The 12,683-nt window shown below is 51.5% G+C and overlaps 1 protein-coding gene across 23 annotated transcripts in view; it reads left to right on the forward strand.

Annotated features, from left to right (window-relative positions):
- The window catches only part of LOC120908528 (ankyrin-3), a 123,688-nt gene extending 111,024 nt beyond the window's left edge, over positions 1-12,664 (forward strand). For 20 of the 23 annotated variants that reach the window (XM_040319620.1, XM_040319622.1, XM_040319621.1 and 17 more), the window contains 5 exons: positions 155-205; positions 1,285-1,935; positions 3,527-9,013; positions 10,074-10,126; positions 10,765-12,664. In XM_040319620.1, coding sequence (XP_040175554.1) covers positions 155-205; positions 1,285-1,935; positions 3,527-9,013; positions 10,074-10,126; positions 10,765-10,788 — 6,266 coding nt within the window. In that variant the 3' untranslated portion in view covers positions 10,789-12,664. The remainder of the gene's footprint in view (positions 1-154; positions 206-1,284; positions 1,936-3,526; positions 9,014-10,073; positions 10,127-10,764) is intronic. The other 3 variants (XM_040319623.1, XM_040319641.1, XM_040319642.1) reach the window with 3 other exon arrangements.
- Positions 12,665-12,683: the final 19 nt, after the last annotated feature.

The following is a 12,683-nucleotide window of genomic DNA, read 5'->3' on the forward strand; positions in this document are numbered from 1 at the left end:
TGTACTCACCATCCGCCAAATCCTCATCCTCCAAAGTCCTGCCATCCATCGCGTGAATCACATGAGTCGCGCCGTGAAGAGCGTCCGGTGTCAGAAGTGCGGTGTGTCTGATCATTGTGCCTTTCTGTTGCTCTCTTCACTCTGTGCATTCCAGATACGTACACCGAACACGACGATGCATTACCGACGTCGACCAGAAGCGAAGGTTAGTATGGTTGCGGTCTGGTTGCGGCCAGATCAGGGCCTCGCAACGACTCTCCGATCGATCCGGTGGTAGCTCTCTTGAGCTCCGTGTCCTCGGTTGCACTTGCTTGGGGCCGTGTCTTCCGGGGACGGGTCGTTGCAGCCGTTGCAGTTGCGCATACGCTCCGCTGCCTCCGCTACTGCACATCACACACACACACATATACACACACGGGAAGAACAATGCATACATTCGCATCCACAATTTTGCAACCTACATCACCCAAAAAAATAAAATAACACACAAACACACATATACACACACACACGCAAACAAAAACAAAAAACCTCCGACAAAGTTGTGTTTTGTTTGTACCCAAAATTCGATACAAAACTATTTCCCCTCAAAGGTTTGAACTTCTGATTCTGGTGACGGTGTGTAATCGGCGTTGTGGTTTTTTTTTTCTGCTGGCATTGTGTTGCGTGGTTGCGTTGCATTTATCATATTGCGCTTGTTCCGCCTCAACCAACCACCCAAAACCCAAACTGTTCACTCCCCGCCCTGTGTAGTGTACGATTTTACAACTGATTGCAAGAAGAAACAGGCGGACCAGGTTCCCTTCGAAATGCTAATTTGAAAATGCGCGATCCATTGGAAGTCGATTGTTTTGCGGTTGAAAATCCTACCTTACCTTATTGTGAAGCCCAACTGCAAATCAAAAACTGAACGGCGAAAACGAAACACAAACGAAAAATGAAAATGCGAAATCAGGTCCTAATTGGATTGTTGGTCCTCACAGTTGCGTACGGCAAGCTTCTATCGATCGAATCATCCCATCATTCGGAACGCACTTCCTGTTCATCAAACCCATCACTCACTCACCCACTCACTGGCTCCCTCATGCTCATCTCGGTACAGTGCATATAACATTCCATTGCGGCACCCTTTTTGAGAGGGCCAGGCGGCCGCTCCATCGTTTGTCGTGGAGCAGGCTTACAAACAGCTGCCGCCGCCTCTGCCGCCGCTGCTGCTGCTGCTGCCGCTGTCGCCGCTGCTGCTGCCGCTTCCCTTTCAATACCGATCTCTTTCTCTCGTTGCAGGCGAGGATGATGGGTATCTAGTGCTGGTACGGTCGGAGGCAGGCCGGCTGGTCGACGACGTGCTGGAGCAGAGCGTATCGATCGTCAGCAGCTCGCAGGGCCCGGGCCCGATGACGATCGATCGAGATCTGCAGCAACCGTCCGAAAGCGAACAGTACGCGATCCGTAGCGACATCCTGTCGTCTACCGATGGCGATCTGGTCGTCAAGTCGCCCACCATCGAGTCCATGTCCGGCAAATCGTTCGATGACAATATGAGCAATCCCGAGTACGATGCGCTGTTGCTCGGTACCGCCGGCGGGCAGCCGATGAGCCGGGCACTCGGTGCGGACGATAACGCCGCCGAGGATGAGGGCAGCGATGCAAAGCTGACTGCCGATGGCACTGGTGCGCTCGCCACTGCCACGAAAGACCAGGCGGCCGAGTCCGCCCGGCGGGCGAAGAAAATCGACCGCAAGTATGCCCGCCTGTCGGCCGATCTCGGACCGGAGGCGCTGCTCGATAAGAACCAAGAGTACGACGAGGCGATCTCGCAGATCAAAGACGAAGTGTCGATGCTGCAGAGCGAATACTCCAAAATGAGCTGGGACGAGAGCGTATCCATGACCACGGGCGATTTCGGGTCCAGCACGCCCGACAACGATCTGCAAGGTAGATAGGGCAGCTGTGCATGAAGCTGTGCATTCCCGCTTGCTGGGTTGCGAGTACGCGCAGCATATCTATACTCCACTCGCGAGCAGGGTGGCGGAACCGTGCGAATAGACTACCCTACGGTTACTATTGACCAAAATTTAAAGCACATTGAGTGATGCACATGATGCACTCCTCGGATTGGACTGTAGTCTTTTCGCTCCCACCTTTCTGGCTCGACGCTGCTCGCCAATGTTTCATGTCGAATTTGGTTTTTTGGTTTGTTTGTTTCAAAATTTCATAAATGTGTTTAAGTGTTTGTTTCGTCTTTTTGTTCCACTAAGTTCGCAAACCTAAGCGCGAAGGTTCGATTGAGTTTTCTATTCCACATCATACCATCAACCAACACGAACCATCTCAACTTGCGTTTAACATGCTCATTCTGCTTCAGCTTACAATCGTCTCTGTTTGGAAAGCGTGACCAACAAACAAATGCAACTGGAGCTCCGTTTTTTTTCAGCACACACATTCCATACTATTATTAACCTTCATTGAGCACATCTTACTACCGTTCCACAGCACTTACACTCATCCCCTGCAGACGAATGACGATGAGTGTTTGATACTATATATTTTTCACTGCACAAAATGCCTTCTCAAAACAGTTGCGCTCCAAACGTACTGCACCAGACTGAACCGTTTCTTTCTCTTGCCCTAATTCCGCAATTCGCAGGACCGTGATTTCGCATTTTGATTTTTGGGTTGTTTTTCTTTACTTTTCAAACGTTACGACAAATACACACCATGTATTTGTGCGCGTTTTTTTTGCATCACTTGCTGCTTCCAATGCCTATCAATTACTAACCTGAATAGCGCTCATTTAAGAAGCCAATTAACATGCCGTCTCAATGGGGCGGTCTGGTGGTCTAGTGGTGAGCGCGCCGGTTTCCTACCTTAGCCGGAGGAGGACCGTTTCCCAACTGGACTCCGCTCCCCTACGTTGAGAACAACGGATCTATTCAAAAGCTATGCCCAATTTGCTTCTCAATACACGCAAATAAGTCTATTTGGGATCTTGTATTGATGACCACTTCTAATAGTGGTAACCGCAAACAAACGCCAAAAAAACGAAAGAAGAAGCAGTCGTATCAGAATCAGAAACCCCACATTTCTCAGACCTTTGACATTATTCATTTACCTAAACAAGAATAATAATGAGAGTCCAACCATAACTCTAAAATATGTGTTACTTTTTCTCCCCATCTCTATCCCCTCTCACACATACACATTTACACAAACACAAAAATACAGCCCCAGAAAAATGGAGAAGTGTGTGCATGAGGCGAGAATGCCGCTGAAAAACAATTCCCCCAACGCAGTTTGGCCTGCTGTTGTTATTACCACTGTGTTGCTGTTGCCTATACTGCTGGGGAAGGGTTTTCCGGTCATTTTCCATGCTTTGATGCCGCCAATGCCCCTTCCTTGGCGCTGCCACCGATCGTGTGAACCTACAACACACACACACTCCTATCTAACTACTAAACCGTTCTGAGAGCAAAACCTTAACACGCTTTTTTTCTCACCTCGCTTTTATTTCCTCTTCTATTAACAGAAACAGATTTGCAACTACAAACAGAAAATAACATACCCCAGACAACAACACCCCGCCTTGTGTCCCAAACATTAGAGGCTGCTGCCCCGCCCGCTAGCGCTGTCTCTGACGCTTTTGTTAGCGGGCAGTGTGTTGCGATTGCTGCAACAAGTGCTAGCATCGTCACCACCACTGCTGCTAATCTGCTAACCGACGCTAACGATGTTGCCACCGCTGACCAATGCTTCGCTGCTTCCGCTACCAGTGTCGAAAGGACGGAGCAAAGCGTCCTCTCCACCACGACTAGCACGATCGGTTCCATCAGCAACGCGGAACAGTCCTTCTCGATCGCGTCCACCGAGCCGGACAGGCCGAGCGAATCTTCCAGCAGCGGCGGCGGCGGCGGCTTCGACGGCCAGCCCGTACCGAAGCCCCGCACCAGCATATCCTCCCGCACGGATACGGCCACCCGGTCCAGCCTGCTGGAGTCGTTCGAGCATCAGGATTCGATCGAGCAGTATCCCGAACCGGCCCCGGTCCAGTCGGCCGAGCAAGACCTCCGTCTCCGGCAAGGATCGATCACGTCCGACGAGCTGTCGAACGTGGCCCAGAAGGACTCGAGCGAGCTGGTCACCAGCGAGGAGGACATTTCGAGCGGTGCCAAGTTCTTCATCGGCGAGTGTAGCAGCGATATCATCACCCGGTCCAGCACCGAGAAGCGGTCGGACTTTGCGTTCGACAACGAGGGCTACACGTTCTCGCAGGAGTCGCAGGGTACGGACGATCAGGAGTCGCGGCGCGACGCGATGGAAGCGTACCAGCAGCAGATCAAGCTGGAGGATGGCTTTACACTGGATTCGCTCAAGGAGCTCGATATTGCTGGGTTGCAATCGTCCGGCAAGCCGCCGGTGGTACATTCGCCGGTAACAGCACCGGCAACTGTTCAGCCGTTTGCGGAGACCCAGTCCGTGAAGTCCCAGGTGCATGTGGGCGAAGCGACCATTCTCGAATCGACCACCACCGAACAGCAGGAGCAGCAGCAGCAGCAGTACGCGCACATGACGATCGACGAGCTGACCATTGCTAAAACGCTCGAAGAGGTGAAGGAATCGCTGGACGCCGTGCAGGAAGAGCTAATCGAGGCGGTCACGGACGGGACGCCGATCAAGCAGTCGCCGTCGGAGTTTGAGTTCAAGATTCTGCCCTCCACGCGCTACGTGCAGGATCCGATCTACGAAACCAACCAGGAGGAAGCGGTCGCCGTGTCGACGGCAACGGGCGCCGCCATTACCACCACCACCATCGTGAGCGAGAGCGGACTGTCCGATTCGGAGACGCGTTCGGTGGCTGCTGCTGCTACAGCGCCTCCGATCAAGATCGACGAAGCGCCAACGGCCGCCGGTTCGTCCGACAGCTCGCAGCTGGAAGCGTCGCCCCGTTTGCGGCACGGTCCGGCTGCCGCCAAGGGTAACCGTTGGTCGGCAACGGATGTGGACAGCTCGGGCGAAAGCCACTACCAAAGCTTCGAGCATACGGACAGCAGCAGGCCGCTGTCGTCGGACCTGGAGCAGGTGCTGCCGTACGCTTCGTCCGAGTACGAAACGGCACTGGATCACTCGATGGTGCCGACCTCGCTCGGCACGGAGTATCACAGTGCGGTCAGCACGCTGCACTCCTACGCGGTCAGCTCGCACGACAGCATGAAGAGCTTCGACTCGGAAAGCTCGGGCAATCTGGCCAGCATCGAATCGGAGGCGACGGAAACGCTCGTACCATCCACGATGGACGTCGACTTTGACTCGTCCGATGCGGCCCTCATTCACGACGATTCCGAGGACGATCTGCGCGACAAGCTGCTGCTGCTGGACGACAAGGAGGAGCCGTCGTCCGCCGCGTCCAGCAGCGTGCCGATAGCGATGAAGCGCTCGCACGAGATGGACTTTGCCGAGCTGAAGGGTGAGACCGTGGCCGACGAGAGTCTGCTCCAGTTTGGCGAGCAGCGCAGCCACGGCGTGGAGTCGGTGTCGTCCTCGTTCCAGGAGGAGAAGCTGCTCAGCTCGAGCATCGGCACGGCACGGGATTTGGTGGAGGCGATGCAGGCGACTAGCCTGGAGGACGTGAAGACGGAACCGGCGGACGATGGCAAGCTGGGCACGAGCCTGGAAGACGGTAGCATACTGTCGATCAGCCTGTCCAGTGCGTCCAATCTGGAAACCATCATGGAAAACCTGTCGGACAAGACAACGTCCATCGGGCCGGTTCCGACGCACGTGGAGATTGGGCTGGACGCGGTGACGCCTACGACCGCCGGTACGACTGCCGGCTACATCGGCGACATTACACTCACCTCGACCACGCTCAAGGAGGGAGACGTTAACTTCCTCAACACACAGGCGACCACCGAGATGATTGAGGTTAGCGAGTCGGCCGAGCTGATCGCCGGCCGGGAGGACAGCGAAGAGACGGTGCGCAAGCGGGGCCACAAGCGCACCGAAAGTACCGCCATCATTTCCGGCAAGTTTATGGCGGAAATGGGCGAGAACCGCGACTCGATCGAGTCGCAGGACGAGTCGCTGTCGCAGGACGCCCCCAAACCACCGGCCACCAGCTCGGAGCGGGACGAAACGCGGGACGAATCGTCCGACTCCGACTACGACCGGTACGAGAGCGAGTACGCCCGTTCGTTCCGGGCGCCGGTAGCGCAGCCGAAGAAGAAGGACAAAAAGGCGGGCGACGTGTTCGAGAAGGACTTTGAGCTGGATCGGCGCAACTCGTTCTCGCCGTCCCAGTCGGTGATCGAAACGATCGTCGAGGATGTGCACGCCGAGATCGAGCAGGGTGACGAGGCGCAGCAGATCATGGTGAGCAAGAGCCAGCGGCTGCAGGAGTACCGCGAGTCGTCCACGCACAACATACCGGACATTCACGTGACGGAAGACTTTGCCGAGCAGCAGCAGCAGCAGTCATCGGATGGCGAGGAAGAAGCGAAACGAGAAGCGACAGTCTTCTCCGAGACGGTAAGCGTGGTGGAGACTGTGACCAAGACGCAAGCCGACGCAACGGTGTCGTCCTCAGCGACCACCGTAAGGAAAGTTGCGACCGAGACTGCGTCCACGTCCGCCGGCATGACGATGGCAAAGCAGACGGGCATCCAGTACGCCAAGCAGGAGGAATTTCAGCTCACCGAAGAACAGTACCAGGAGCTGATCGAGCAGAAGTACAAGGCAAAGCTGGCCGACTCGACCACCAAGTACGCGTTCGATGCGGACGATAAGGACGATTCGGCCGGCTCGGACTCGTTCGAGATGCTGGAGCAGCCGGACATTTCGGACGAGTTCGTGATCGTGGAGGAGGTCGCCCGGGAGGCGCACGAGTTCGACGCGGAGGGTAAAAGTGTCGCCATCAAGCCCACCAAGATCGAGAAAAAGCACGACGAAGACGTGGAGAAGATACTGGTCAAGTCGGCACCGGCCCACACGAACGCCGGCTCACTGTACGCGGCGAACATGCGCGACGACATGATGTACGAGTTCGAGGAAAGCCCACCGACCGGTGGTGCCGAGGGCGTCGACGGAGGTGCCGGCGTCACGATGGACCTGCTCAACAACGGGTACCCGCTGGAGGAGAGCAAGCGGTGGGTGGAGATGCAGCTGGCAGAAACGCAAAACTTCCGCTACCCGTACGAGGACCGGCTGGAGGACATCAAGGAGGAGGACACCGACTTCGAGGTGGGCAGCAGCCGCATCGGCTCGATCAAGGACTCGTTCTCCAGCACGCCCGACTACGATCTGCTGGCGAAGCGGATGGCGTCCCGCGAGCACGATGACATTTCCATGAGCAGCCTGCAGGAGTTTGAGAATCTCGAGCACGTGATCTCGCTGGAAAACCGCAAGATGCAGCAGGGCTCGCAGGACTCGCTCAGCAACGGTAGCTTCACGCGCCGGTTCATGCAGCGCGGCATGCACGGGGACGACATCAGTCTGTCCAGTCTGAAGGAGTTCGAGGGGCTGGAGAACGCCTGTCTGGAGGCGCATCTGATCGAGATAAAGGCAAAGGAGGAGGCCGCCCTGCTGCTGTCGCGCTCGGACGAATCGAACAAGTCGAACGGGTCGAACGGTGCCAAACGAAGTCCACCGTCGAACGGGGCCGCTGCGGTCGGTTCGCGCCAGCAGTCTACAGAGGGTGCGGCAGCGACCAAAATCATCAGCAGCAGCACTTCCATCACCACTACGGTAGTTGGTGGAGCCGTCGGGTCGAGTGTACCCAGTGGGGAAATGACGAAGGTGGAAAGGAAGATCACGACGTCAAGCGGCAGTAGTCGCGAAGGGTCTTCAACGACGACTGTCACGACGATTACGCACGTGGAGGGTCAGACGCGGCAGGGCTTGGACGAGGAGGACTCCACCTCGCACCACATTCTGACCGTGTCCAGCGACAGTCTGGACGGTACGCGTGTGAAGCAACCGCTGGCCAGTGGTAGGGATGCACTGCCGTCGGCACACTCGAGCAGCGACAGCCTGGACATGCACAGCAAGAACAATGTGGACCCGATGACGAGCAGCATCGATTCGATCGAGTTCTCCAAGACGGGCATTGCGACGACGCGCTCCTCGCAGTCCGATTCGATCGAGCAGATGGCACAGCAGCAGCAGCAGCCCAACCGCAGCGACAGTACCGACTCGATCGAGGCCCAGCAGCAGCTCCAACAGCAGCAGAAGCTCCAGCACCATCAGACGTACCATCAGACCACCACGCAGCAGACGCTGAGCGACACGAAGCGAGACTCGCTGGAATCACTGGCCGCCAGCAGCAGCGACAATCAGAGCGGATTCAGCAGTCCCACCAAGTCTGCCCACGGCTCTCGACCACTGTCGGACAGTGGAGTTGGAGCAAGCGGTACAACCGCTCATCAGCAGCAGCAGCAGTTCCACCACCAAACAACGACGATGTCCACGCACACGGTCAGCACCGGTGGGCGCACGATGCAGAAGGACATATCGGCCGACTCACTGACCGGACCGGACGCAGCATTCCTCACCAGCACCGAAAGCCTCGAAACGAGCTCAACGGCCACGAACGCCACCTACCAGAACGAGACGGACTCGCAGATGTCGTCCAGCGTGACGAGCTGCGACTCCATCACGATGGTCGACACGGTAGGGCCTTCGCAATCGCTCGAACACTGGGACAGCTCGTTTACGGCCGGCGTTCATGGTGGTGGGTTCGGTGCCAGCTCCCTCATGACCAGCTCCTCGATGAGTGCCTACTCCTCCGGTGTAGTTGGCAGCAGCGGTGGCACCACAATCCAGCAACAGCAGCAGCAGCAGCAACACGCATTCCGTACTTCGCATGCGGAAGCATCATCCTCCATCCGCATGTCGTCGTCGTCGACGTCGTCATCGTCCACGGTGACGATGGTGGCGAGTTCGGCGTCGTCAACCAGTGTTCGCACGGCGCAACAGCAGCTGATGGGGGAAAGTGAACTATTAAGTAGAGAACTGTTTCCAGGTTAGAGCGTGTTTTCTTTACCACCATCAACAACCACCAACAAAGCAAAAGCCCCCCCACAAGAACAAAACCAACCAACCGATCAAATCCAAGCCCCAAACTCTCGGATTCGTTTCTTCGGGCTTGTCTCTCTTTATCTCTCACACTTTAACAGTGAATCTCTTCCAAAATGTTTGCTCTTCGTGTCCTTTTTCGAACATTTGAATTAACTCACCCTGTGCCTGGGATGAGCTAATTTGGAAGCAATTGCTTACGCAAAGCTGATGCTCTCACCTTTTTCTCCTCCAATTTCCGTGTCCGTTTAGGATGTGTTTCTTTCCACGTTTTCATATCCTGCGTGTGTGTTTGTGTGTTTTAACTTTTTTGTTTTATTTTAGATTAGACAGTTAATTGCAGCTAGAGTAAATCGCTTCAACTCTAACACGCACACACCAGATGACTTTTTGTATGATAAATTTTGTTATCTAGTGCAATATTTTGTTATCCACACACATTTCTTTCTCGCCATGTTTCCTCTAAAAGTAAGAAAAAATCACCAAAGGAAATTGGGTCCGGGTACCGGAAGCAAATGCGTTTGTTTGCTGCTTTTAGTTTTAACCATTTTTTGTTTTTGTTCGCTTTCGTTTTTGTCTCTCCGTAGAAGTTCCACTCCACGCGCCAATATTCATCCCATCACGCATAGCAAATGGAGCTCGCGTTTAGAAAACAGTTCACGACAGGCCCGAAACAAATGTACCAGAACAAACCATTGTGCATATACATTGAATCGCATCGCAAAAGCTATTTATTTTCTGTGTACCTATACCAGCATTAGCGTCACACACGTCCATCCACATTAGATTGCGTTTGTTCAGTTGGTTGTGTTTCATTCTTTATGCTCCCTCTTTACCTTTACACCCCATACGATTAATTCGTTTGCTACTGTTCGTTCGTTGCTAAAACGTTTTATATTTCGCGCTACCTTGTTGTTTCGATGCGAAAACACGCTACAGTGGAAACGTGTCACTAACTGATGTTTTTTTCTGCTTTCTTTCTTTCAATTGCCTTTTTTCATGTGCAGGAGAAATAGCTTTCGACGATGTAAAGGAAACCAGCAAGGAACGGATGCAAAGTGTAAGTAGTGTTTTTTTTTTTTTTGAGACTTGTTGTCTGCCTCATCAACCCTTTACAGGGTTTTCCAGGAGTTCTCATAGCTGCGAGACACTTTATTGGCTCTTTCTTTCGTGATATGAACTTAATGTAATGAGAATTTTACTCTATAGCACACGTTTTGAACAAATCCAATAGGAATTTCCAAGGAGCCTGTTCATACAGGGTTACGCCCACGATTTATTGGTTGGTTTCCATCTATTTTTGGTGGGTTCCCATATTTTTTTGGTGCGTTCCCACGATTTGTTGGCCTTTTCCCAGAATTTGTTGGTCCAATTGTATCGATGTGCAATCGGAAAATACCAATAATTAATGGGAACGAACCAAAAATCTATAGGATACGATAAAAAATCGCGGGAACGCACCAAAAAATCATGGGAACTGACCAATACATCGTGGGCAACCCTGTAAAGTATGCCATAAATTCCAATTTTCGTCTATATCAAGTTCAATTCCGATAAGAAAGAGTCAAGGAAGTGTCCCACAACTATTAGAACCCCTGGAAAATGACTGAATGATGAAGCGTCGATAGAGAGTCTTTTGAATCACGAATCGAACGAATAATGGAATCGAATTGATCTATTTTTTCCCCCAATTTCCAGAAATCAACCGAAAAGGAGGAGTAAATGTTGACGCCAACAAAAAAAAAACATGTGCTGAACATCGTTGGAGCATAAACGGTCGACAAGCGAGTTGATGGTGGCACGCAGCAAGACAGAGCCGCATAGTGGGTTGTGCCGCAAGCAGTGTGGATTTCCCGCCATTTTACCACATTCTTCTCTACTCTACTTCTCTACGTACAGCCAAACCTTTTCAAACCCTTTAAACTTACAAACGCGCGTTAAATCTTAAACACAACCAGGGACACGGGGGAATGGAGAATGGGAAGAAAGTTCCCTTCCAGGTCGATTGCTATAGCTATTGGTAGCCTTTTAACACATGACGATGATCAACACACAGAAAAGGAAGGATCGCAGACGAAACGGAGGTGTTTTTTTTTAAAGGAAGAATTACGTAGCAAAAAGGGGGGGGGGAAACAACCAAAGAAGCGTAGCTCAGTTCGAAACATATTCAGTTCCGCATTCAATGAACTAAACTCTAAGCAAGTAAGTTCTCTCTTTCACGCACTATATTCTAAACAATTGCATTCCAAGAAAATGCTTTACACAAAACGATGATGACCATTGACCGCTAATGAGAATAAACGCGATGTAGGGTAAATATGATGCAAATCTGAGCGATGGCCGAGTGATGGTCACGCGCGGCAATGTGTATAGTGTGTAATGTGAGCTTTATTGTAGCATTGTTAGCTTCCTACTTTTGCGTCGACGCAGGCTCCGCTTATTTATTATCGTGCATTGATATCGCAAATTCCAAAAACAAACCCTAAGTCGCCTAATCCTCGTCGACGGTGTGACTTTAATGCTAAGCTTCAAGCGTCTTTTAAGCCGACTACTTGTGTGAGCAGCTTCTCCTTTGTGTGCAGCTTCTATTTCAAGGCGAATCTGTATGTGTGTGGGAGTTTGTGGAGTGCGAGGTGTGTTCATGCTTACGTTTGCTTTCGTACTACCGCTTAGGACTGACCAGTAAGGAGGATTACACAAGTTGATAAAATGAATAAAAACACACACACACACACAGGAGAACAAGATTCAAAGACCCATTAGAGATGACTCGTGCAGCCGGATAGGTTTTAGTGCTGGGCAATAGTGTAGCAACAGGGGTCCCAGACAGTCAGCGATAGAGGCGTTAGAGACGGTGGAAACGATCGAAAAAAAAAAAACTACGAAAGGAGGAAGTATATTTGAGAATCTTTTTTTAAACAAACAAACCAAACGATATTGCTAAAGAACAGAAGAAAAAAAAACAGAACACTGTTGCAAGTAATAGCATGTTATAGCTAAAATATACATTTACTGATCAAATCAAACGTATAAAAACAAAACAACCTTATATATACACTACAGAGCGGGCTTGCTGCGAAATAAGAGAGAAAATGAAAAAAAGAAAACTCCCTTTCCGAAAGACTAGAAAGAAAAATCACCAAAACCGATGGAAAAAAGCTGCATTGAATCGACGAAAGCACGACGAAGCGAAGTGATTAGTACAGCAGCAGAACAAAAAAAGGATATTTTACCAAACGGGCAAACCCACTTGCATAATAATACAATTTGAAGATAAGAACAGAATAGAGTTAAAAGAAAAATGAGAAAACAAAACAAAAAAACAGCAGCAAAAAAGAGGAGGCACATAAAACGAACAAAATGATAAAATTCGTAGAAAAGGGCGGGAGAAAACGGTAAAGAAGATATCGGAAAGGGGGAGAAAAACTCACATAAATCGCTACCACGTGCTACCAAAACTAATTAAACAAACAAAACATATTATTAATACAAAAACCAAAAACAAAACCCAAACACAGCATACTTACATGGATGTACTATTTGCAAACAACAACCAAAAAAAAAACTATGAAGAATAAAAGTGCTTATGACAAACATATGCGGTGCGACGGCCTCTC

Source organism: Anopheles arabiensis, chromosome 2, assembly GCF_016920715.1.
Source record: "Anopheles arabiensis isolate DONGOLA chromosome 2, AaraD3, whole genome shotgun sequence".
Taxonomy (NCBI): Eukaryota; Metazoa; Arthropoda; class Insecta; order Diptera; family Culicidae; genus Anopheles; species Anopheles arabiensis.